This window comes from Malania oleifera, chromosome 5 (genome assembly GCF_029873635.1).
Source record: "Malania oleifera isolate guangnan ecotype guangnan chromosome 5, ASM2987363v1, whole genome shotgun sequence".
Lineage (NCBI taxonomy): Eukaryota > Viridiplantae > Streptophyta > Magnoliopsida > Santalales > Ximeniaceae > Malania > Malania oleifera.
Window position 1 is genome coordinate 53,941,880 of NC_080421.1, and position 24,546 is coordinate 53,966,425.

At 37.4% G+C, this 24,546-nt stretch overlaps 1 protein-coding gene across 2 annotated transcripts in view; it reads left to right on the plus strand.

Moving 5' to 3' along the window:
- LOC131156267 (uncharacterized) overlaps positions 1–24,546 on the plus strand; it is a 121,279-nt gene that overhangs the window by 88,535 nt on the left and 8,198 nt on the right. For both annotated transcript variants that reach the window (XM_058109809.1, XM_058109808.1), the window contains exon 12: positions 17,439–17,591. In XM_058109809.1, the coding sequence (XP_057965792.1) occupies positions 17,439–17,591 (153 nt within the window). The remainder of the gene's footprint in view (positions 1–17,438; positions 17,592–24,546) is intronic.

Here is a 24,546-nt window from a genome sequence, read left to right on the forward strand (position 1 = left end):
TCAGCAACCCCATTTTGTTAAGGGGTATCCACACAAGAACTCTGATGAACAATCCCATTTTCTTAAAGATAAGTTCCTAGAATATCATTAATATATTCCGTACTATTATCAGTACATAAAATTTGAATGTGAGTTTGGAATTGTGTTTGAATCATGGAATGAAAACTGACAAAAATGGAACGGACTCCAGTTTTGTCTTTCAACAAGTAAACCCAACAAAGACGAGTATAGTCATCAATAAAAGTAACAAACCATTTCGTATAGGTGCGATTAAGGGATCTTGAGGGTCCCCACAAATCACTGTGAATCATAGTAAATGGGCGGGATGGTTTGTATATGGATGATGGGAAAGAAGCACGACGGTGTTTTGCAAGCTCACACACTTCACATTCAAACTTACAAGACATTTTATTTGAATAGATAGACGGAAACAAACGTTTTAAATATTGAAAATTTGGGTGACCCTTCCTAGAATGCCATAACAAAAGTTCACTATCTCTTGAAATAGATGCAGAATCACAAGAATGCCATAACAAAAGTTCACTATCTCTAGAAATAGATGCAGAATCACAAATTGCAGTATTACATTGTTCACTCAAGCTTGCCTCCTCAAAGTAGTAGAGTCCCTTATATGCCTTAGCAGTGCCAATCGTCTTCCTCGATGATAAGTCCTAAAAAACACAATGAGATGAAACAAATTTAGCATACCAATTGGAGTCCTTTGTCAACTGGCTGATGGATAACAAGTTGCAAGATAACTTGGGAACATGTAGAACAGATTTTAAAGTTACAGAGTTAGATATGCGAATACTTCCTTTACCGGAAACTGGTGAGAGAGAACCATCTACAATTTTGACTTTCTGATTTCCAGCATATGGTGAATAGGATGAAAACAATTGATAAGAACCATTCATATGATCAGATGCACCCGAGTCAATTATCAATGGTGATTTGTAACAAGATATAGTATTTAAGGCTGACAAATAATTACCTTGGTGAGCCAGAGAACCAGTGGAAGACTGACCTGATGTTTGAATTGAGGAAATCATTTTATACAGCTAATCCAACTACTCGGCTGAATGCACTACTTGGAGTGGTATTATTGGTTTTTTCGCCTTGTGATTTTTCAATTGAACTGTCAGCAGTGGCCTGATATCCACGATTTTTTTGATATTGTCTCGGCTTCCAATTTGCAGGCTTTCCATGAATCCCCTAGCAGGTATCTTTTGAATAACCTAGCTTTCGACAATGCTCGTACCATAATTTACCTTTTTGTGATCGTTGCCCGGATTCCGCTGAGCCTTTTGATATAAGGTCCGAGACGTCAGGCCCATTAGGATTTGCACTCAGATTTTGGATGGAGAGGTCCAATCTGATACGATCTCCTTGGGCTTCAGGATCACTCATCTCCTGCTCTCCTCCCTCCTTACCTCTATGAATACTTCTCGGGCTGAAGGCAGAGATCGCCGGCCGAGGATTTGTCCCTGCACATCGTCTAGATCTCAGTTGAGGCCGGCCAAGAACTCGAAGACCCGTTCGTTTTCGAGCCTCCTCTTGTATCACATGCTGTCGTCGGAGCACACCCATTCCTCTTCGATGCTCAGATCGAGCTCCTGCCAGAGATGGGTCATCCCTATGAAATACTCTGTGACATCTCTATCACCTTGCCTCATCTGCCACAACCGGGTTTTGATTTCGAAGATTTGCGAATAGCTCTCGACATCAGAGTAGGTTTCACGAATGGCGTCCCAGACATCCTTCGCCGTAGGCAAGAACAAGTATATTTTTCCAATCTCCGGCTTCATCGAGTTCACGAGCCAAGCCGTGACCATGGAGTTTTTGGACCTCCATGTTTGCAAGGCGACGGCATTGGTAGGGTCTGGTCTCCTCCGTTCGCCGGTAAGGTAACCTAGTTTCCCTTTCCCTTCAATCACCAATTTTATAGATTGAGCCCATTCACGGAAGTTTTTTCCGTTCAATTTCTCCATTGAGAGTGGAAAGGCTATATTGTCCAGCCCATTCAAACCCCCGGTGGATGTAGCCTCTGAATCCTCGTCGGGTTTTCCAGAAGAGGTTGACCCTCTACGGGTGCTGCTGGCCATCGTTAGCTAAGGTTGAGAAACCCTAGCTCTGATACCATGTGAGCGGAATTCAATACTTCTTGAATTCTTCTATTAATTATGTACATCCCAATCTTACATTGTATAATACAATCAACTATTCTAAACAAGGAAATAATCCCCCTACAGAATAATATATAATCTTCTACATTTACCCACTTTCCTAATTTACTCATTCACAAAGATACTTGGGATTTTAACATATGGGATTCAGAGTATTGACATTCTAATTTTCTAAGGAGGGAGCACATTGAAGTTGAGAACATACTTGACATGGTCAGACATGGACATGGTTTGGAGCCATGGTCTTTGACAAGTTTGCTACAGTGGCTAGTTTTGGTTGTTATTGCTGGATGGTTAACAAAGGTACATGTCAAGTGCCTCAATGATATATGGTGCATGCTTATTTGTGGGATATGTCATGGTCAATAATTTAAAAGGCTCAATCGAGGCTTTCCTTAAGGCTCACTTGAAGCCAAGGTAAGCCTAAAATGCCTTGAGGCTCTAAAATACCAGATCCCAAAAAGGCTATTGCATTACAAGTTGAGGCTTACACATTTGTACAAAAGGCGTGCCTTCTGCACCTTCTTAGTTGAGACTTATGCATTTTGGGGGTGTGATTTTGAAGTTGGATTTGGCTGGAAAATTTTGAGTCCATATTAATAATACGCATTGATTTCCAAAACTCTTGAACCTTAGCCTTTCTAAAATAATCGAGAGTTGTATCTTCGATCTTGAAAATAATTTGAACTCTGTGATGTTATACTATCTCTTGTTAGGGAATGAATTCAAGTTAGAAATCTTTGAATGGCCAACAAGTAATACAAATTATATATTTTTTATTTTCTTAATTTTCCTTTACTTTTAGAATATATGTAACTTATTTACATATTTTCATCTAAAAATAAAATTCTCAAGAGGCTTACACCCCACCTCTTTAAGGCTTACGCATTCCCTCTTCATGGTTAAAATGCCTTGCTGTATGCCTTCGCCTTTTAAAACATTGGTCATGGTTAAAGGGAAATCATGCATGACACAAGGAGTTGACCTGCGGCTATGTGCAGTGTCAAGGATACAGGTAGCAGTGTTGACAAGTTGTACAAACAGGGCAGTTACTTGACAGTTTTCCTTTGTAGGGGCTGACATGAAGCATTTTTTGAAGGATGTCTCGTGGTTTGACACATGGCAATGTTCCTAGCCACAAATATGTAGACGTAGTTGGTTACGCCTTGTTGGCAAAAGCTGGCTGCATCCAGCATAGCCTATGTAATTGGGATTGTCAACTTCTAACCTTAGACAGTTGGAGGTGTCAACTATATAAATTAATATGTGGTGTGGCGAGGAACATTAGAGAGAATTTATGACAGCTGTTCGTCCACACGTCTTGAGGTGTTGCTCCTATAAACTTGTTGCTTTGTGTATGCCATACTCACTTTATACACTTGTAGGATTAACAAAAAAAATTGATTTTGTGTCATTTGCTTAACCAAGTGAGACTTGGTGCCATCATAGTGCGAAAACTTAGACCCTGTGACAATTTATATCAAAGTCTTGTTCATTGGTGGAAATTTCGGTTGGTGGGATAGAGTGGATCGATTGGAAAATTTCCTTGGTTTTCCATAGACTGATGATGCAGTTCCTTTGGCAATACAATGTTAATGTTTAACCAAGGAATTTGTTGAACTACAACAAAGCCATGTTGATTTCGTGGTTGCTGAGAGTTTCCATGACATCAATGTACTTGTTGGGAGATGATAAACTATGGTGGCGCACTCGAACAAAGGATGATGCGGTTGCAAGTAGACCTTGAATTGAGACACAGGAGACCCTAAAGGAGTTGAAATATCAGCTCCTTCCTTGCAACACTGTTTGGATTGCAAGAGATTCCCTTAAACGATTAAAGTGAACCGGAACTGTGTGGAATTATGTCTAGGAGTTCAGTTCCTTGATGTTTGGCATCAAGATTACATCAGAGGAAAGCCCAGAAAAAGAAATTAAAAAACAAAGAATATGTTAAGAAGAAGACAAGTTGTTCAACTTTCAATTCAGTTTACAAACATGGGCACAAATGAAATTGCAAGGACTAGGGGTGAAGGATCTCCTTGCAGCCACAGTAGCAGCAAATGGATTAGTTGATCAAAATAAACCTGAAGAATTAGGGATCCAATGCCAAGTCAAAGAAATAAAAAGACAATGGAAGGGCTAAGAAAAAGAAGGGGAAGAAAAAGGATAAACCGGACAAATCAAAGGGTGAAGGCAACAATCAAAATAAAGGGAAGGAAGCTTCCCATAATCCTCTAAAATCTAGTTGTTTCATTTGCAATGGCCCTCTCCAAGATCATGAATGTCCAAAATGGGAGGATTTGAATGCTTTGGTAGCCTTAGATTCAAAAATGGTAACTCAGATGGTGAAGATAGATCATCACATGTTAACTCATTGCAATTATTGAATGCTATCACTATTGTGAAGCCCCTATCTCATAACAGATCAAGTCACTACAAGAATGAGATAGGAGACTACTTTGCAAATATGAAAGATCAGTCCCCATCTTGGCTAAAATTAGGAGGGCCTCTGGTGAGGTTGATCCTCCAGCTTGGATGAAGGTGCATGCTGTGTTTCACACTAGCTGCCTCAAGCTGTTCATCTTGAAGATCCAAGAAAAAGTTACTCAACCAAAGCACCACTGAATTGATAGAAGAGAAGTTAAAGTCATCCATGCAAACAGAGAGTTCACACATCGTGAAGGAAGAAGTGGCACGAGTTCTTAGTGAAGTAGAAGACTTGCAATCGTTCGTGGACAAAGTTGAAGAGTACTTAGCATCAGTCTATGAGGATGTTGACTGCATAAGTGGGGGAGAATGTCATGAGTCAAGCTTGTTCAGAGCATTATGCTTGCCTGTGATCACTTGCCTTGTGTATATGGGATGGGTAACCATCATGTAAATAATAGTATAGGCTTTATTCATTGAGTGTGATAATGCCTTAGTGTAAAATGGAAGTACAACTCCTCAAAACAATTTTATGTTTCCTAGTACCTGAGCTAGAATAGCGTACAAAGCTCTTTACAAGAGGGTGAGTGTTCATGAGCCATTGTAAAGCTCACTAGAATTTGTAAATGTGTTTAGCCTAGTTGGCTTCCTCATTAAACACAAGTTGGCTACAGTCTACGGAGGTGGTGTTAGTAATGAATTGTGTTGCTTTACAATTTACTGCATGATTCTCACTTGCTTACATGATTGCTTACTACTTCTGCTTAATTTGCATTCAATAGTTGTGAATGTGTTCTTGTAGTGAACCATGGTATAATTTTAGCTGACTAGTTAAGCAAGAGTGCTTTAGCTAGTGCTGCACAGCCCTTGACAAGGTGTGAAGTATTCAACCCGTGGCAAGTAGATGACCATTGTTATCTTTATGATCAGCATACAACTCTTTGGCAAGGAACAATGACTGTCATTGAATATAAAGAGAAGTTTGATTAGGGTTATGTCCAGTGAGTGAAGATGAAAGTCACACTCTTTGTCGATATAAAAATGGTTTGAGGTTTGAAATTTCATGGAAGCTACTCATGAAGAAAGTTTACAGACTTAAAGATGCTCTTAAGCTGGTTCTAGTAACATTACATGTATGTGTGATTTATTCTTGGAGTACTTTTAGCTATAGAAGGGAGACATGAGTGTTCTAAGTATTTTGCAAAGATGAAACATATTCATGAGGAGCTTAACGTCATGCAACCTATAACCGCTGATGTTCATGTGATGTAGAAGCAGAGGGAGCAGATGATAGTTCTTTGATTTTTAACAAGTTTGAAACTTGAGTTTGAGGCAGGTTAGTCCCATATACTTATAGAGTTTCTATCATTTGCCAATGTTTATTCTTATGTTTGCCTCTATGCTTCCTCTAGTGCACATTCCCCTCCCTTTGCACCTAGCTTTGAGAACATCCTTTGCCACACAAGGTGATTCTAGTTTTCAACCATGCCACCACATAAGTTATCGAGGTGGTTCGAGTGGTAGTGGTGGAAGAGATGAACAAGGTAGTGACACTCCTCGCAAATGCGTTCATTGTGGATGAGGAGGTCATACTATTGAGCTGTGTTGGGATCTCCACAGTAAACTGTTAAAATCCCAAGTATCTTTGTGAATAATGAATAAATTAGGAAGGTGGATAAACATAGGAGATTTTATTTTATTGTATTTTATTCTGTAGGGAGATTATTTCCTTATTTAGATTAGTTGATTGTATTATAAAAGATTGGGATGTACATATGTGAATTGAAGAATTATTTATATAGAATTCTGCTTACATGGTATCAGAGCTAGGGTTTCTAAACCTTAGCTAACTATGGCAGATGATGCCGTCAACAGCAGAGGGTCGAGTTCCTCTGAAACTCTCGACGGAAACTCTAACATCATCTCAACCGTGAGTTCGCAGGGGCTAGACAACACGGCCTTTACTCTCGATGGAGAAATTGAACGGAAAAGATTTCCGTGAATGGGCTCAGTCCATTAAACTAGTGATCGAAGGAAAAGGGAGGTTAGGATACCTTACCGGTGAACGGAAGAAGCCCGCCACAACCGACATCGCAGCTCTGCAAAAATGGAAAGCCGAGAATTCCATGGTGACGGCGTGGCTCTTAAATTTGATGAAGCCCTCATTTGGCAAGATATACTTGTTCCTTCCAACGGCGAAGGATGTTTGGTACGCAGTTCGCGAGATATACTCTGATGCTGAAAGTTACTCCCAAATCTTTGAGATTAAGACCCGACTGTGGCAGCTGCGGCAAGGAGAAAGGGAGGTCACTGAGTACTTCATGGAGATGACTACCCTCTGTTAGGAGCTTGACCTCAGCGTCGATGAGGAGTAGGAGTGCTTCGGCAATAGCATACGGTACAAGCAACGCCTCGAGAATGATAGGGTGTTCAAGTTTTTGGAAGGTCTCAATCACGACCTGGATGATGTACGCGGGAGGATCCTTGGGCGGCGTCCCCTACCTTCGACTTGGGAGGTCTTCGCAAAGGTGCGGCATGAGGAGAGTCGCTGCAAGGTGATGTTGAAGACGCACAACGCACCTGAAATTTCAGCCCTAACTCGAAAAGACATGGGGCTTGAAGTTTCGGCCCTAATGTCAAAACATCTTGTGGGTTTGGGCTCCGGTTCTGGACAAAGGCCACAAAAAGGAAAAATTTGGTGCGAACATTGTCGAAAGTCAGGACATTCAAAAGACACCTTCTAGGAGATTCATGGAAAACCTGTAGATTGGAAGCCGAGACAATATAAAAAAAAATCATGGGTATCAGGCTACTGCTGATTGTTCAATTGAAAAACCACAAGGTGAAAAAACCAATAATATTTCAAGTAGTGCGTTCAGCCCTGAGCAGTTGGATCAACGGTACAAAATGATTTCCTCAATTCAAACATTGGGTCTGTCTTCCACTGGTTCTCTAGCTCACCGAGGTAATTATTTGTCAACCTTAAATACTATATCCTATTACAAATCACCATGGATAATTGACTCGGGTGCATCTGATCATATGACTGGTTTTTATCAATTGTTTTCATCTTATTCACCATATGCTGGAAATCTGAGAGTCAAAATTGTAGATGGTTCTCTCTCACCAGTCTCTGGTAAAGGAAGTATTCGCATATCTGACTTTGTAACTTTAAAATTTGTCCTCCATGTTCCCAAGTTATCTTGCAGTTTGTTATCTATCAGCCAATTAATGAAAGACTCCAATTGCCCTGCTAAATTTGTTTCATCTCATTGTGTTTTTGAGGACTTGTCATCGGAAGACGATTGGCACTGCTAAGGCATATGAAGGACTCTACTACTTTGAGGAAGCAAGCTTGAGTAAACAATATAATACTGCAATTTGTTATTTTGTATCTATCTCTAGAGAGAATGAACTTTTGTTATGGCATTTTAGGATGGGTCACCCAAAATTTCAATATTTAAAACGTTTGTTTCCATCTATATGTTCAAATAAAAAGTCTTCTGGGTTTTAATGTGAAGTGTTTGAGCTTGCAAAACACCGGCGTGCCTCTTTCCCATCATCTATATACAAACCATCCCGGCTGTTTACTATGATTCACAGTGATTTGTGGGGACCCTCAAGATCCCCCAATCGCACCCATACAAAATGGTTTGTTATTTTTATTGATGACCATACTCGTCTTTGTTGGGTTTACTTGTTGAAAAATAAAACAGAAGTTTGCTCCATTTTTGTCAATTTATATTCCATGGTTCAAACACAATTCCAGACACAAATTCAAATTTTAAGTACTGATAATGGTACGGAATATTTTAATGAAATTCTAGGAACTTATCTTTAAGAAAATGGGATTATTCATCAGAGTTCTTGTGTAGACACCCCTCAACAAAATGGGGTTGCCGAATGAAAAAACAGACATATACTTGAAGTAGCTCGAGCTTTGATGTTCACTAAAAACATGGAAAACTATTTTTGGGGAGATGCCATCTTAACAACCACCCATTTCATTAATCGAATGCTGAGTAGAGTACTTTACTTTTCCACTCTGCTCCAAAAATTCTAGGAATTTTTTCCTACCTCTCGCCTTCCCTCCAGTCTTCCGCTAAAAATCTTTGGTTGCACTGCATTTTATTCATGTTCATGCTCACCATTGGGATAAATTGGATCCTCGTGCTGTTAAATGTGTTTTCATCGGTTACTCCCCTACCCAGAAAGGATACAAATGCTATAGTCCTTTCTCAAAAAGGACGTTTGTTAGCCTGAATGTCACATTCTTTGAAACCACTCCTTTTTTCCTTAGGACCTCTTTTCAGGGGGAGAAATGGAGTGAAGATCGGTTCGTTGACTTCTTTACTACTGAATATGTAACATCTGAACCCATACCATCTATTGAGCCTCCCATTGCTTCATTCTCTGACCTATCTATTCTTCCATTGCTTCACTTCCTGACCTGCCGAACACAAAAGAACGCTTAATCTCAGGAGGAGATATAGAAAAACAAAACAACGCAGATATACTTGTTTACTCAAGAAAGCCGAACACAAAGAACAGGGAGAATCTCATTTCTGAGGCACCAAGAGCATTGGAACTGGTGATGGCTCTGAATAATCATGAGTCGACACCTAATCCTGATCTGGTAATAGAGCACCCATCTGATAATCTTGTACCTGAAGACAACAATTTACCATATGCAATCAGAAAACAAACCAGGTCATGTAATGAATTTGCTGAAAGGGAAGAAGTCAGTTGGTTGTAAATGGGTCTTCACAGTGAAACATAAATTTGATGGGACAGTTGAACGATATAAAGCCAGACTTGTTGCAAAAGGTTTTACATAGACTTATGACATTGACCATACGAAGACATTTGCACCAGTGGCAAACTTGAATATAGTTCGGGTCCTCTTGTCCTTAGCAGCCAACTTAGATTAGCCACTACAACAACTTGACATTAAGAATGCATTTCTAAATGGTGAGTTAGAAGAAAAAGTTTACATGACTATACCGCCAGAATTCAGCAGGAAAGGTGAAGAAAACAGAGTGTGTAAACTCAAGAATTCCCTGTATGGACTTAAATAATCTCCCAGAGCATGGTTCGACAGATTTGCAAACGTAATAAAGAACCCAGGATATCGACAAGGGTAATTAGATCACACCCTATTCTTCTAACAATTTGAAAAGGGCAAGAGAACAATTGTAATAGTATATGTTGATGATATAATCCTAATTGGGGATGATACAGTAGAGATGGAAAGATTGAAGAGGGTTCTAGCTATTGAGTTTGAAGTTAAAGACTTGGGACAAATGCGGTACTTCTTGGGCATGGAAGTTGCTAGAACAAAAAAGGGAATTAGTGTTTCTCAGTGAAAGTATGTTACTGATCACCTAATTGAAACCGGCATGCTTGGATGCAAACCCAATGAAACCCCGATTGAAGCAATAAAGAGGGTTGAAGACTGTGGGATACCAGTTGAAAAGGAGAGGTATTAGAGATTGGTTGCTAAGCTAATCTACCTATCACATACTAGACCAAATATTGCATTTGCAGTCAGTGTAGTAAGCCAACATATGCATTCACCAAAAAAAGCCCAATTAGATGTTGTGTACAAGATCCTTCGTTATCTCCAGGGCTCCCCGGGCAAAGGACTCTTCTTCAAGAAATGTGAAGACAAGAAAGTAGAGATCTTTACAGATGCAGATTGGGCAGGATCAGTGGAAGATAGAAGGTCCACCACAAGTTATTGCACATTCGTCTGGGGATATCTGGTAACTTGGAGAAGCAAAAAACAGAATGTAGTGGCTCGTAGTAGTGCTAAAGCTGAGTTCAGGGCAGTTGCTCAAGGAATATGTGAAGGATTGTGGTTACAGAAACTCTTAGAGGAACTACAGGTCTCAGTGGAATTTCCTATCAAACTCTATTGTGACAACAAGGCAGCCATTAGTATCTCTCTCAATCCAGTTCAACATGACAGGACTAAACATGTGGAAGTGGACAGACATTTTATCAAAGAAAAAATTGAAGAAGGAACTATCTGTATGACTTATTTACCTACCAATGAACAAACTGCAGATATCTTCACTAAAGGGTTGGGACGACAAAACTTTGATGATCTCATTAGCAAGTTGGAGATGATTAATATCTATGATCCAACTTGAGGGGGAGTGTTAAAATCCCAAGTATCTTTGTGAATAATGAATAAATTAGGAAGGTTAATAAACGTAGGAGATTTTATTTTATTGTATTTTATTTTGTAGGGAGATTATTTCTTTATTTAGATTAGTTGATTGTATTATAAAAGATTGGGATGTACATATGTGAATTGAAGAATTATTCATCTAGAATTCTGCTTACATAAACCTTCTTGTACTCTTCAGTGTCTTGAAAACTAACCCCGTGTTATTCTTGTTGATGGATTGGTAAAGGAATCCCACTCCCTCTATTTCTCTTCCTTCAGTTTTGTATATTCCCAAGTTTCCCTTCAATCTTATATTAATTAGCAAGATTACCAAATCCATGAATTGTTCAGTTACATTCTTTCTTGATTTTGTGGCCATTCAAGATTTGAAGACAAGGAAGATGATTGGTGGAGGGCATGAAGTTGGTGGACTTTATCACTTTGAGCAGCTATCTCCTTTTAACTCCTGCATTGCTGCTGCCACACTTCTCTAAATCCATTGTCGCTTTGGTCATCCTTTGTCGGAAAAATTGAAATTACTATATCCTAATTTGAGTCTTGTGTCTAGTCTTGATTGTGAGTCTTATTAGTTAGGAAAGCATCATTGTGTCCCTTTTGCTTCCTAAGTCAATAAATAGGCAGCAAGCCCTTTCATGTTGGTCCATTATGATGTTTAGGGTCTAGTCAAGTTATATCCAAGTTGGGTTTTTTGATACTTGCAACTTTTGTGGATGATTATCCAAGGATAACTTAGCTATATCTATAAAATGTTGTTCTGGGTTATTTCATATATTTGGTGACTTTGTTCTGAAATAAAGACTCAATTTGGTTTGCCAATTCCAATACTTTGAAGTGATAATGCTAAAGAGAATTTTAGTACTCAATTCACTACGTATATGACTCATCTTAGCATTGTTCATTAGTCATCTTATGTCCACACTCCTCAACAAAATGGGGTTGCAGAGAGGAGAAATAGACATATCCTTGAGGTTACTAACACCTTACTTTATCAAAAGCATGCACCTAAAGTGTTTTGGAGTGATGTTGTACTTACAACTTTTTTTCTCATCAATAGGAAGTCATCCTTTGTTTTCAATGGTAAAATTCCTTACTCTGTTCTCTTTCCTCATTCACCTCTATTCTCTTTACATCCTTGTATATTCGAGTCTATGTCCATTGTTCATCAGCTAACTCTTGAGGTGGATAAGTTGGATCCTCATGTTATAAAATGTATCTTTTTGGGCTACTCGTGTACTCAAAGGGGATATAATTGTTATAGTCCTACTCTACATTGTTTTTTTTTTTTTCTATCGATGTTACCTTCTTGAGTCGGCAATATACTACTCTCAGTCCTTGAGTGCTACTGGTCTCAATGAGTCTCTTCCACTGCCTAATTTTTCAAATTCTATTATTTTTATACAACTTCTTCAATTTCTACCCATGGTGTTTCTCTAGATCAATAGCATGCTCATTTGGGTCGTCTATCACTTAAAAAATTGCATCACGTTTTTCCTATGATCAAATCTATTTTCCATTTTGAGTATTTGTATGTCAATTAGGAAAACATACTAAGAAATATTTTCCAGTGTATAACCAAGATCTATTTGTTAAAAGAAAGGTTTGAATTTCCTAAGTATTTACTCAGTTCCATGCAGAAATAAAAACCCAGTTTGGAATTCCTATTCAAATTTTTTGATTTGATAGTGCACTTGAATTTGTTCAAAATGAGTTTCAGAATTTTTGCTTGGCCAAAGGAATTATTCATCAGACATCATGTGTACACACTCCTCAGCAAAAAGGTGTAGTTGAATGGAAAAAAAAATAAAATAAAATAAAAAAGACATTTACTTGACATAGCACGGTCTCTACTATTTCATATGCATGTTCCTAAAATCCTTTGGACCCATGCTCTTCTTACAGCTTGTTTTCTGCTTAATAAGATGTCTTCCAGTGTTCTAGGGGTACAAATTCCCTTCTCTATCATGTATCCAAAAACATCCATGTTCTCTATTGTGCCTCATGTCTTTGGGTTCATATGTTTTGTTCATGTTCCACACATGGGTTAGGACAAATTCTCTTGTTGTGCTGTTAAATGTGTCTTTATTAGCTATTGGAGATCTCAAAAAGGATGTAAATGTTATTATCGCCATAGTAATATGTTAGTGCAAATGTTACCTTTTTTAGGGAACACCTTATTTCTGTATCGTTGGGTCCTCATTGGATGAATAAATTTTAAGTTCGTCAATGACTTCTAGCTCCCCCTTATGCATTGATCCTCCAATACTGACCCTTATCCCTCCAAAGAAAAATCTTGATCCTCCTCCAAATCCTTTAGTTATTGACCCAAAGAAACAATTGAGGATTTATGAACGATGGAAAACAAGCATAGACAATGGTACCACTATGCAGTCGCCTCTTTTGCCCCTCATTGTTATGAATTCTAGTTCTGGAGATCCATCTTAGTGTGATTTGGATTTTAGATTGCACAATGGAAAGGTACTTGAACATGTACTCAACAGTCATTAATTTATTATCCCATTACTCATTTTGTTTTGGTTCAACACTTTCCTAGTCCTATGCATGGTCTTAAATTTCCACGAAATTGTCGAAATTTCCACGAAATTGTCGAAATTTCTGTCGAAATTTCTGATTTTCGTCACCCTCGAAATCGAAATGGCTGTGGATTTCCATCTTGCATAATTTCTATTGAAATCTCAATGAATCATCCGAAATTTATCAAAATCTCAAAATTTTAGCGAAACTTGTCGAAATTTGAACTATGCAATGAAATTTCCCCGGAATGCAAATGAGAGATTTAGGAGTGAAGTGAAATTTCTCTCTTTATTTATTTTATTTATTTTTATCGAAACAAAAGATTATTACAAGTTCTTTTGAAATTATATGAAAAAGTAAACTTACAATAACATTTTATTTTAACCATTCATGCCTAAATTATCATTCTTTGTATAATAAATAATATTTAAATGATTTATGAATTTCATTTGTATTAACTGATTCACTAAATATGTTTAATGGACATTAACTTACAAATATGTTTGGTGCATATATTATATTACAACTTCTCCACCTCAAACACAACATAGATGTATTCACTTATAATATATTAGTCCAAAAACTTACATTATTATGTCTATTAATCATTTCTAACACTTTACAAAAGAATTCCATGCTTTACTACTTATTTCCATTATTTTTTCAAATCAAAATCAAAATTGACATCGAAATTGAAATTTTTGTCGAAATTTCTGTACTTTTGGAGCTTCGAAATTTGAGTCGAAATCGAAATTTAAGACCTTGTTCCTATGCATTCTTTTTCCTTGTCAATGGCCTCCATCTCTATGCCTTATTCACATGCTGAAGCACTAGCTAACCCTAGGTGGATGCATGCAATGGATGTAAAAATGGATGCCTTGACCACTCGAGGCACATGGGATTTGGTGGATCTTCCTTCTGGTAAGGAGCTGGTTAGGTGTCATTGTGTTTATACCGTCAAATATCTTCCTAACAACTCTATTGAACAGGTTAAGGTTCAATTGGTTGCCAAGGGGTACACAAACATATGGTATTGATTATTTTAAGACCTACTCTCTTGTTGCTAGATTTAATTCCATTTGTGTATTGATCTCATTGGTAGTTAATTTTGATTAGCCTTTAAACCAATTGGATGTGAAGAATGTCTTCTTATATGGAGATTTGTAGGAGGAGGATGTCTTCTTATATGGAGATTTGTCGGAGGGGGTATACATGGAGCAACCTCTTGGGTATGTTACTCAAGGGGAGGATGGTAAGATACGTAGGTTTGCAAAAGGCCATTTATGGTCTTAAGCAGTCTCCTCCAGCTTGGTTTCAAAACTCTAGTGAGGTTGTCTTTGCATTTAGTTTCATTTAGTCTTCGTTTGACGAGACAAATGTGGTGCTTCTAGTAGTTTATGTTGATACATCATCACTGGTAGTGACCAAAGTGGGCTTGTAGATGTCAAGTAGTGGCTTCAAGAAAAATTTCAAATCAAGGCCTTGGGTACTTATGTTACTTTCTTGATATTGAGATTATACAGTGTAACAAAGGGTTGAATCTATCCTAGAAAAAATATACCTTGGACTTGCTAAGTGAGGTTGGTACATTGGGAGCTAAACCAGTTGATACTCGCATGGATCCCAATGTGAAGCTGCCTAGGGAGGTTGGACTGGACTTTGAAGATAAAATCAATATAGGCAATTCATTGGCAAGTTGATATACTTGACTGTCACTAGACCTGACATTCATTAGACCCAAGGTCTTAAATTTCGATTTCGACTCCAAAAGTACGAAAATTTCAATTTCGATGTCAATTTCGATTTCAATTTGAAAAAATAATGGAAATAAGTAGTAAAGCATGGAATTCTTTTGTAAAGTGTTAGAAATGATTAATAGACATAATAATGTAAGTTTTTGGACTAATATATTATAAGTGAATACATCTATGTTGTGTTTGAGGTGGAGTAGTTGTAATATAATATATGCATCAAACATATTTGTAAGTTAATGTCCATTAAACATATTTAGTGAATCAGTTAATACAAATGAAATTCATAAATCATTTAAATATTATTTATTATACAAATAATGATAATTTAGGCATGAATGGTTGAATAAAATGTTATTGTAAGTTTACTTTTTCATATAATTTCAAAAGCACTTGTAATAATCTTTTGTTTCGATAAAAATAAATAAAATAAATAAAGAGAGAAATTTCACTTCACTCCTAAATCTCTCATTTGCATTCCGGGGAAATTTCATTGCATAGTTCAAATTTCGACAAGTTTCGCTAAAATTTTGAGATTTTGATAAATTTCGGATGATTCATTGAGATTTCAACAAAAATTATGCAAGATGGAAATCAACTGCCATTTCGATTTTGAGGGTGATGGAAATTGGAAATTTCGACGGAAATTTCGACAATTTTGTGGAAATTTAAGACCGTGATTAGACCTGACATATCCTTTGTTATGGGGGTGGTGAGTCAATTTATGGAAAATCTCAAACAGCCACACTGTTAGTTTAGGATTCTAAGGTATCTCAAGGGCTCTATTAGTATAGGCTTGATATATAAATGTAAAAGAAATTGTGAGATCATGAAATACTTTGATGCAGATTGGACTGGCTCAATAGATGATTGAAGGTCTACTACTAGATACTTTGTGGGAGGTAATCTTGTTACTTGGCATAGCAAGAAACAAACTACTGCAGCTAGATCTCATGCTAAAGCAAAATGTGGCTCATACTGTGTGTGAGCTTATGTGGTTGAAGTCTCTTATGTTAAAGATGGGATTCTTGGTTAAGAAGCCTATATATATATGTTTTGTGATAAACAAGATACCATTATTGCTAGCAACCCAGTGTTTCATGAGGACAAGGCACATTGTAGTTGATTGTCCTTTTATGAGGGATGTTGTGTTGAAGAAGGTTGTAAGGACTCCATTTGTGATATCTATTAATCAGTTAGGTGATGTTTCCATGAAGGCTTTATTTAGACCTGCCTTGTCATGTAATAGGAAGCTGGGGTTAGGTGATAAATACACCTCCTGTTTGAGGGGGAGTGTTAGAAGAAGTATATATTATTTTAGTAATTATGAGGTGTAAGTAGGGGTATTTTTGCTTTGAAGCCTTTTTATTATTAATATATAAAAGGGAAGACCTGCAGCTGAACGTAACTCCAGGAAACTGCTGCTCCTCCTTTTCTCTTTCTTTCTTCTTTTCTTCTCTTCTTCTCTTCTTTTCTTCGTCTCGATCTCTAGCTTTACAACATAGTTGAGGTGTAATAATCAAGATGCTCTTTATATTGCCTCCTACTTTATGAGCGGACAAAACACATTGAAATTGATTGTCACATTGTTCAAGGGAAATTTGTGCAGAAGATCATTACCACCACTTATGTGAAGTCCATAAGCAACTTGCTTATTTGTTTACCAAAGCTTTGGAGGTACTTGTGTTAAATTTATTTGTAACAAGCTAAAAGCATTTGATATGTACGTTCTAGCTTTAGGGGGAGTGTTAATGATTATTTTAATTATTTAGCATTATTAGTGTTAGTGCTATGTTAAAAGTGAGAGTTAGTAAGGGTATTATGGTCGTTAAATGTACTTGATATATTATAAATAGAGGAAGAGACCTATAGTTGTGTTAGGTCTTCAGTTTTACCCCAAATTTCAAGTGTCGTGCATTTATTTTTTTATGGGTGTGAGATCCTCAATGACTCAAGTGATGAGAAGTTTGACATTTTATGAGTCGTGAAAAAAGTTGAGATAGTAAGGGCATTGACTTGCAAATCTGAGCTCAATCACTGCTCATTGCTTTGTTTTTCTTTTTCCCCAAATGAAAAGCCTCTATATGTCACTAGTGTTGACAATGATACTAGAATTCTAGGGCATAAAGACCTATTTGATAGTAAATTTTCAAATGCAAGACAGAGTCTTTAATTATAGATTTCGAGTTTATATCTCGTGGACATTGAGTTTGCACAAAAAATGACATAGCTAGCACTTTCTCCACCATGGTTATACATAAATTCTGTTTTCAAAGAAAAAAAGATAGACTTACTTGTCACTGCCTTCTCAATATCTGCTTTTTCATTATGGTAGTTTTATCTTGGCAGACTCATGTGGAAGAAGCGAGGATGATACTATTGGATAAAGACTGGAAAGTCCAAACTACTGTATTCTGGGGTCAAAGAGACCGCTGGTTGAGTTATGATGGAGTTGAGGATTTCTGCAAGTATTCAAACCATACACTAGTTGAACTTCCAATGGTAATCAATTCCTCAGTTTAAATTATGTAAATGTATTACAGAAGCTTAAGATTTACAAGCTGTTTGCATTCAGAAGAAACTCATAAAATGGAAGGATTAAAAATTTCTTGTGTGCCCACCCAGTCATAAAAGAAAAATCTAAATGGTTGTTTTCTGTGCATTTTTTTTTGTAACAATGCAATACATGATCAAAGGGATGCTCTATTCACATGCCTAGGAACTTTTCTTTCCAATGAATGGTTGCCATGCAGTGTATAACAGGTAATGTAAGAAATAGTCAACCATAGACTAGAGTGATTGTAGTGTCTGAGACCTTGATGTCGCTGCAAGTTCTTTTTATGTTGCCATGTATGTTTTTGGTTGGATCATGGTTACTAGAACCTTTTTTCCAAGAAAGGCTAATTTTATGTCTTTTGGAAAAGTGCCCCTTACTTGTTGAGGAATTTCTAAAAGATATGTTAAAAGAGAACAGTTTATTTCAGCAATTAGGTTGTGTGAGTGAGGGTATTTTTGTCCTTAAAATTTTTATTATTATTAATATATAAGAGGGCAGACCAGGAGCTGTACGTAACTCTCCAGGATACTGCCGCCTCCTCCTTTCTCTTACTTTTTTCTTTTCTTCTCTTCTTCTTCTCTCCTCCACCTCTAGCTTTTCAACATGGTATCAGAGCACTAATCACTTCTAAATCTGATTTATTACAGCTATTTCTTTAGATACTCTGTTTTTCATTTTTTTTCTCTTATCTTCCCCTAATTAATCCTCAAATCTGATTTTCTGATTGGTTTGAGGATTAGCAACTTTTTTCATCGTGGTTTGGCTATGCAGCATCCTTGATAGGATGCTACCTGTTTGTGGTGGTTGGTTGATGTGAAGCAGTTATTATCTGCTTTGGGTATACTGCCTGTGCTGTTCTGCTGTTCTGGCTAGTGTTGGCATGATGATGCTGTTTTAATTTTACATGTTCATGTTTCAGTTGTGGGCGGTTTCAGTTGGTGTTCAATGACTTTGCGCTTTCTTCTAGTTGCTGCCAGCAACAATTCTTGCAGCTGCTGTGTTACCATGTAGTCTATTAAGTGCCTGTGTGTGCTGCCTGATTCTCCATAGTTGCTGCATTATTTATTCTTGATTCTGTTGTGGGCTGATTGTAGTGTATAGGGGGTGGTTTTGATGGCCTTCATAGAGAGAGCTTCGGCTGATACTATTAATGTACAGATCACTGCCATCAAATTGATTGGATCCTCCAACTACCTATTGTAGTCTCACGAAAGGGAAGTCCAAGTATTTGTTGCATTCTCCTATGTCTCTAGACTCCAAAGATTATGAAGGTTTGATGAAAGAGAATGATATATTGTTTGTGTGGTTGTGGAATAGCATGGAACCACAAATTTCTGTGATTGTGATGTATAATAGAACAGCCAAGGCTGTGTAGGATGATCTTCGTGAAAGCTTCTCTCAAGGTAACAATCAAACTCGTACATTTGACCTATATGAAAAGTTTTTCAAATATGACCAAGAAGGTAGGTCCATTAGTGAGTATTATACACTTTGAAGGGTATGTGGGAGGAACTAAACATCTATCAACCAATTAGTTCCAACATTGAGGTGATTAAGAGACAAAGTGAAGAATTTTTTGCTGCCAAGTTTTTTTCTGGATTGAGTTCTAAGCTTCAACCCATCTGCGATAAGATTCTTGCAAGTAAATCCATACCATATATGAATGAAGCATTCGCTAGAATCCAACGGATCACCAAAGATGGCTCTCAATATTCTCCTCAAACTTCTTCTCGTGATAGTTCAGCCATGTTTAGCACCACTTCCAACCATAGTACGGGAAGTGCTGAAGGATGAGGACGGGGTTTGGAAGGCAAAGGTAGTGTATATGGATGAGAAGCCTGCCGTTCTCGCATTTGCACACATTATGGCAAGCAAAACCCTACTGTTGATTGCTTCTTGGATCTCCATAGGAAGCCAACTTGGGCTAGTAAATTTGTTGCTGAGGGTGACTTCATTGTTGAAAGTTCAAGTTCACCTTGCCATTCCACTACAAAATTGAGTACATCATTTACTATGTCCTGAGAAGAGTATAACATTCTTGTCCATGTGGTTCAATGACTCCAAACTCATTCTTCTACATCTAATGCTACTGTGGCCTATTCAGGTACAAACGGGCTTCTTGCCTCTTTGTCCTATTCACCTTGGGTTATTGATTATGGTTCCTCCTCCCATATGACAGGTAGACTAAATTTATTTCAGTCCTTGAAACCCACTACTTCACAACCAAGGTTACTCTTGAAGATGGTTCAGTGACACCGATTTTCGGTTGTGGCAATATTTTCTTGGTTCCTTCTATGCCTTTTTCCTTTGTCTTATATGGGTCTAAATTTCCCTTGAACATATTATCAGTTAGTCAACTAACAAAATCTCGACTGTTTTGTTTCCTTCTTTTCTTCTAATTGTGTTCTCATATTGCTTCCTAAATTTCTACATGGTGTTTCTCTTGATTAGTGGCATGCTCATTTGCCATCCCTTAAAAAACTACGAGTTTTTCCTATATTCAAATATGTTTCTCGTTTTGAGTGTACTGCAAGTTAGTTAGGAAAGCATGTTAGGACATCTTTTCTGTCTAGAATTGAGTCTCATTGTTAATTGTTGTTTTCACTTATTCATTTCGATATTTGGGGTCTTTGTAGAGTCAAGAATTTGACTGGTCACCAATACTTTGTGTTTTTTGTGGATGACTTTTCATGTATGACCTGAATTTTTTTAATTAGAAGACTAGTTAGAATTGAGTAAATACTCAATTCTACCATGAAATAAAGACTCTGTTTGGCATCAGTATTCAAATATTTTGATATGATAATGCACTTGAACTTGTCTGCTTGGCCAAAGGAATTATTTATCAAACATCATGTATACATTCCCATTAATAGAATCGAGTTGCCGAAATAAAATACACTTGACATAGCACGGTCTCTCCTCCTTTGTATGCATGTTCCTCCAATGTTCTAAGGGGACAAATACCCTTCTCCACTGTGTATCCAGAAACATCCATGTTCTCTATCGTACCTTGTTTCTTTGGTTGCACATGTTTTGTTCATGTTCTACATATTGGGCATGACAAGTTCTCTCCTCCGTGTTGTTAAATGTGTCTTTTTTAGGTACTAGAGAACTCATAAAGCTTATAAATGTTATGATCCTCACACTTGCAGGAAATATGTTAGTGCAGATGTCACCTATTTTGAAGGGACACCTTATTTCTCTAGCGCATGGTCCTCCTTAGATGACTCTATTTTGAGTCTGTTGAGATTTTGATTAAATGAATGACCTAACTTGAAGATAGGTCTCTCCCTCTATTTATAATAGAAATCAAATACATTCTAGTGACCATAATACCGTTACTAACTCGCACTAATTAACACACTAACACACTTAATAATAATACTAAATGACTAAAACAACCTCTAACACTGCCCCTCAAGCAAGAGCATAAATATCATATGCTCCTAGCTTGTTACACGAGCACCCCTAAAGCTTTGGTAAACAAATCAGCAAGCTGCATATCGGACTTCTCATAAGTAGTAGTAATGAGCTTCTGTACAATTTTCTCCCAAATAAAATGGAAATCAACTTCACTGTGTTTCGTTCGCTCATAAAAGACCGAGTTGGAGGCAATATGAAGAGCAGCTTGATAACACATCAACTCCATAGATTGAGAATGTGGAAAACCCAATTCTTCCAACATGTTCTTTAACAAAACAAGTTCACAGGTAGTGTGAGCCATAGCTCTATACTCTGGTTCAATACTTGACCTGGCAACCCTAGTTTGTTTATTACTTCATCCAACAAATCAAGAGCATACTTCCTTTTTGTGACAGAACAGTTTCTGTACGAGATATAGATACTTCTATACCCAAGAAGTATTTCAATGGTCCCAAATCCTTGGTTTGAAACTTATTTTGTTGGAAATTTTTAAGACTTTGAATACCTTTATCACCATCACCTATAATAACCGTGGTTGTTAAAATCGCAACTTGAATCATAGTATCGTTCGTTTCTATGGTCCAATTTCACACCCACGATCCAACTCTTAAGGAAAGTTGCATTGCTGTTGAATCGTTGGAATCGTGGAATCGAAATCGTAAGTTGGATCTTAACGATCCTACAATGCTCCCTGGATTGGTTTTTTCCCTCTTTGGGCTTTAATGATAAGGCCGAATATTTGTTTTTATTGTATCAGAGGGCCCAGAGTTTTTACATTTAGCCCAAAATCTTCAAATCTAGGGCAAAATAGCCCCATACAGCAGTAGGCTTTGATGTTTGATCAACAGCTCTGTTTTTTTCGAGTCTTCGATAATCCACTAATCTAGTGATCGACCATCTCTGTTCAACAAGTACAACCAGAACCAGAGAGCGTTGACGTTTGATCAGCAGCAAGCCAACAACCAGACAGCCCTTCGAACACCACTCATTACTCTCCTCTAGTGAACTACTCCTGTTTGTGTTTGATCAGCACTCACCAATCGCCAACCGGTTGCTGATAGCTCTTTGGTGTTCGATTCCATTCCTCAGTCCTCTTCTCTCTGTAAAACACCTCAGCAGTCAGCACTCTTCAATCTTAAATCAGGTTCTTGCTATGCTTGAGCCTTGAAACATTTTTCCTTCCTGAAACTTGAAAATAAATAACCATTCAGCAGAATCAGCACTCAGCACTCAGCAGTGAGCTACAGCTACAGCTACTGAGCTCTGTTTTTCTCCTTCTTCCTTTTTTTTTTTTCTGAGCTTCTGTTCATCTTTTTCTTCAAGAAAGAATCAGCAATATCTTTAAGTTATTTAAGTATTAACTTCATTGAAATTTTCTCTTTTTGATTCATGATTGATTTGGTTATTTTTTTGTGAACTTGACAACTTCTTGTTCCATGAGACTAAGACTTGTGTTGCAGCTGTGCTTGCTCTGCTGCTTACTGCTTACTTCCTAAGCTGTGTAAGCACCTATCACTATCATCTCTAGTGGTGCTGGTGGATCAAGGAAGTGTCAGAAGAAAAAAAGTGCTGGTAATAGGTATGATGTTGGATGGGAGCATGGTATTGAAGTGAATAATGATACAAAGAAGGTGAAATGTTGGTATTGTGGAGTTATTCGATCTGATGGTATATATAGGCTAAAACACCATCTTGCTGGAAGTAGGCCGAACGTTGAAACTTGCAGCAAAGCTCCAAAGGATGTGAGGAGAAAATTCCTTGACATTTTGTAAGTTCAATCCCAAGAATCTCAAAGAAGAAAAAAATCCATTCATAGTTTAGATGATGTCTCTTGTGAAGAGGTACAACTAGTAACAAAAAGAGGTATGATAGATGGTTTTTTCTCCAAATCCAAAAATCAAGCAACACTAAATCAAATTTTCAAGAAAGGAGATTGGGATAAAGTTTGTTAACAAACTGATAGATTTTTCTACACTGGTGCCATTTCATTCAATTGTGTGAACAATCTAGAATTTTTGGTAATGCTTGATATGGTTGGGGAATATGGTCCTAGACTTAAACCACCTTCCTATCATGAAATTAGGGTGAAATTTCTCAAAAACGAAGTAATGAGGGTTACGAATTTGATTGAAGAGTATACGTTAGAATGGAAGAGAACAGGTTGCACTATCATGTCTGATGAATGGACTGATAATAAAAGATGTTCCATTTGTAACTTTTTGGTGAATGGCCCTAAGGGTTGTCTTCTTTTCTGAAATTTCAAAAATTGTGGAAAAGGGTTTTGAAATATTTGATGAGGTTGTAGAAAAGGTTGGAGAAGAGAATATTGTCCAAACACTGACAGATAATGCTTCAAACTACGAATTAGTTGGTGAGATGCTAATGAAGAAAAGGAAAACATTGTTTTGGACACCTTGTGCAGCATATCGCATTGACTTGATATTGGAAGACTTTGAGAAGAAGCTTCAAGTACATCGTGTGACTATTGCGAAGGGTGGAAGCCTTACGTCATATATATATACTCTAGGACCATGCTCATTACTTGGTTGAAGGAGTTTAATAAAGGGAGGGATCTCATTAGACCAGCGGTGACATGCCTTACCACTGCATACTTGACTTTATCTTGCCTTGTTGAGCATAAAGGATCCTTGATCTCTATGTTTTCCTCAAACAAGTGGACCTCTAGTCGGTTTGCAGCCTATGAGGGAAGAAAATTCAAAGGATTGTGTTGGACACAAGGTTTTTTGGCCACATGTCACTTCTTGTCTACGAGCTGCATTACCACTGATCAAGGTATTGAGGATGGTAGATTCGGCTGCAACACCGACAATGGGGTTTATATATAAACAAATGGATCGTGCAAAAGAAAAAATACAATTGAACTTAAACAATGTTCAAAAGAAGTAACTCAAGTATCTCTTGGTTTGTTTAAAATTGTTTTAATAATTAATATGCAACTAGAGTACTTTTAAAATGTTAAGTCTCCTATTTTAGTTGTTCTTGTTTTAACTTTTGTTGTAGTTATCAACCAATTTGGGTCATCATTGATGACAGATGGGAGCTTCAACTCCATAGGCCATTACATGTTTCAGCCTACTTTTTGAATCCCTACTATCATTATAGCCCGAATTTTAAGGTAGATTCAGAGGTTAAGATTGGCCTATACAATTGCATGCAAAGAATTATGCATGATCCTGAAGAAAGAGTCAAAATAGATGTGCAACTTGATAAATTTAGAACTGCTGCTGGACTCTTTGGCATTGAACAGGCAAGAATGTCAAGAATAAGAAAATCTCTGGCTGATTGGTGGGAATCTTATGGTGATGAGTGTCCTGAGTTGAAAAGGTATGCAATCCAAATATTATGCTGAACATGGAGTTCGTTTGGATGCAAGAGAAATTGGAGTGCATTTGAGATGGTAAGAAAGAGTGAAAAGAATTAAAATTTACATAATATTTAAGAATATGAAACTTT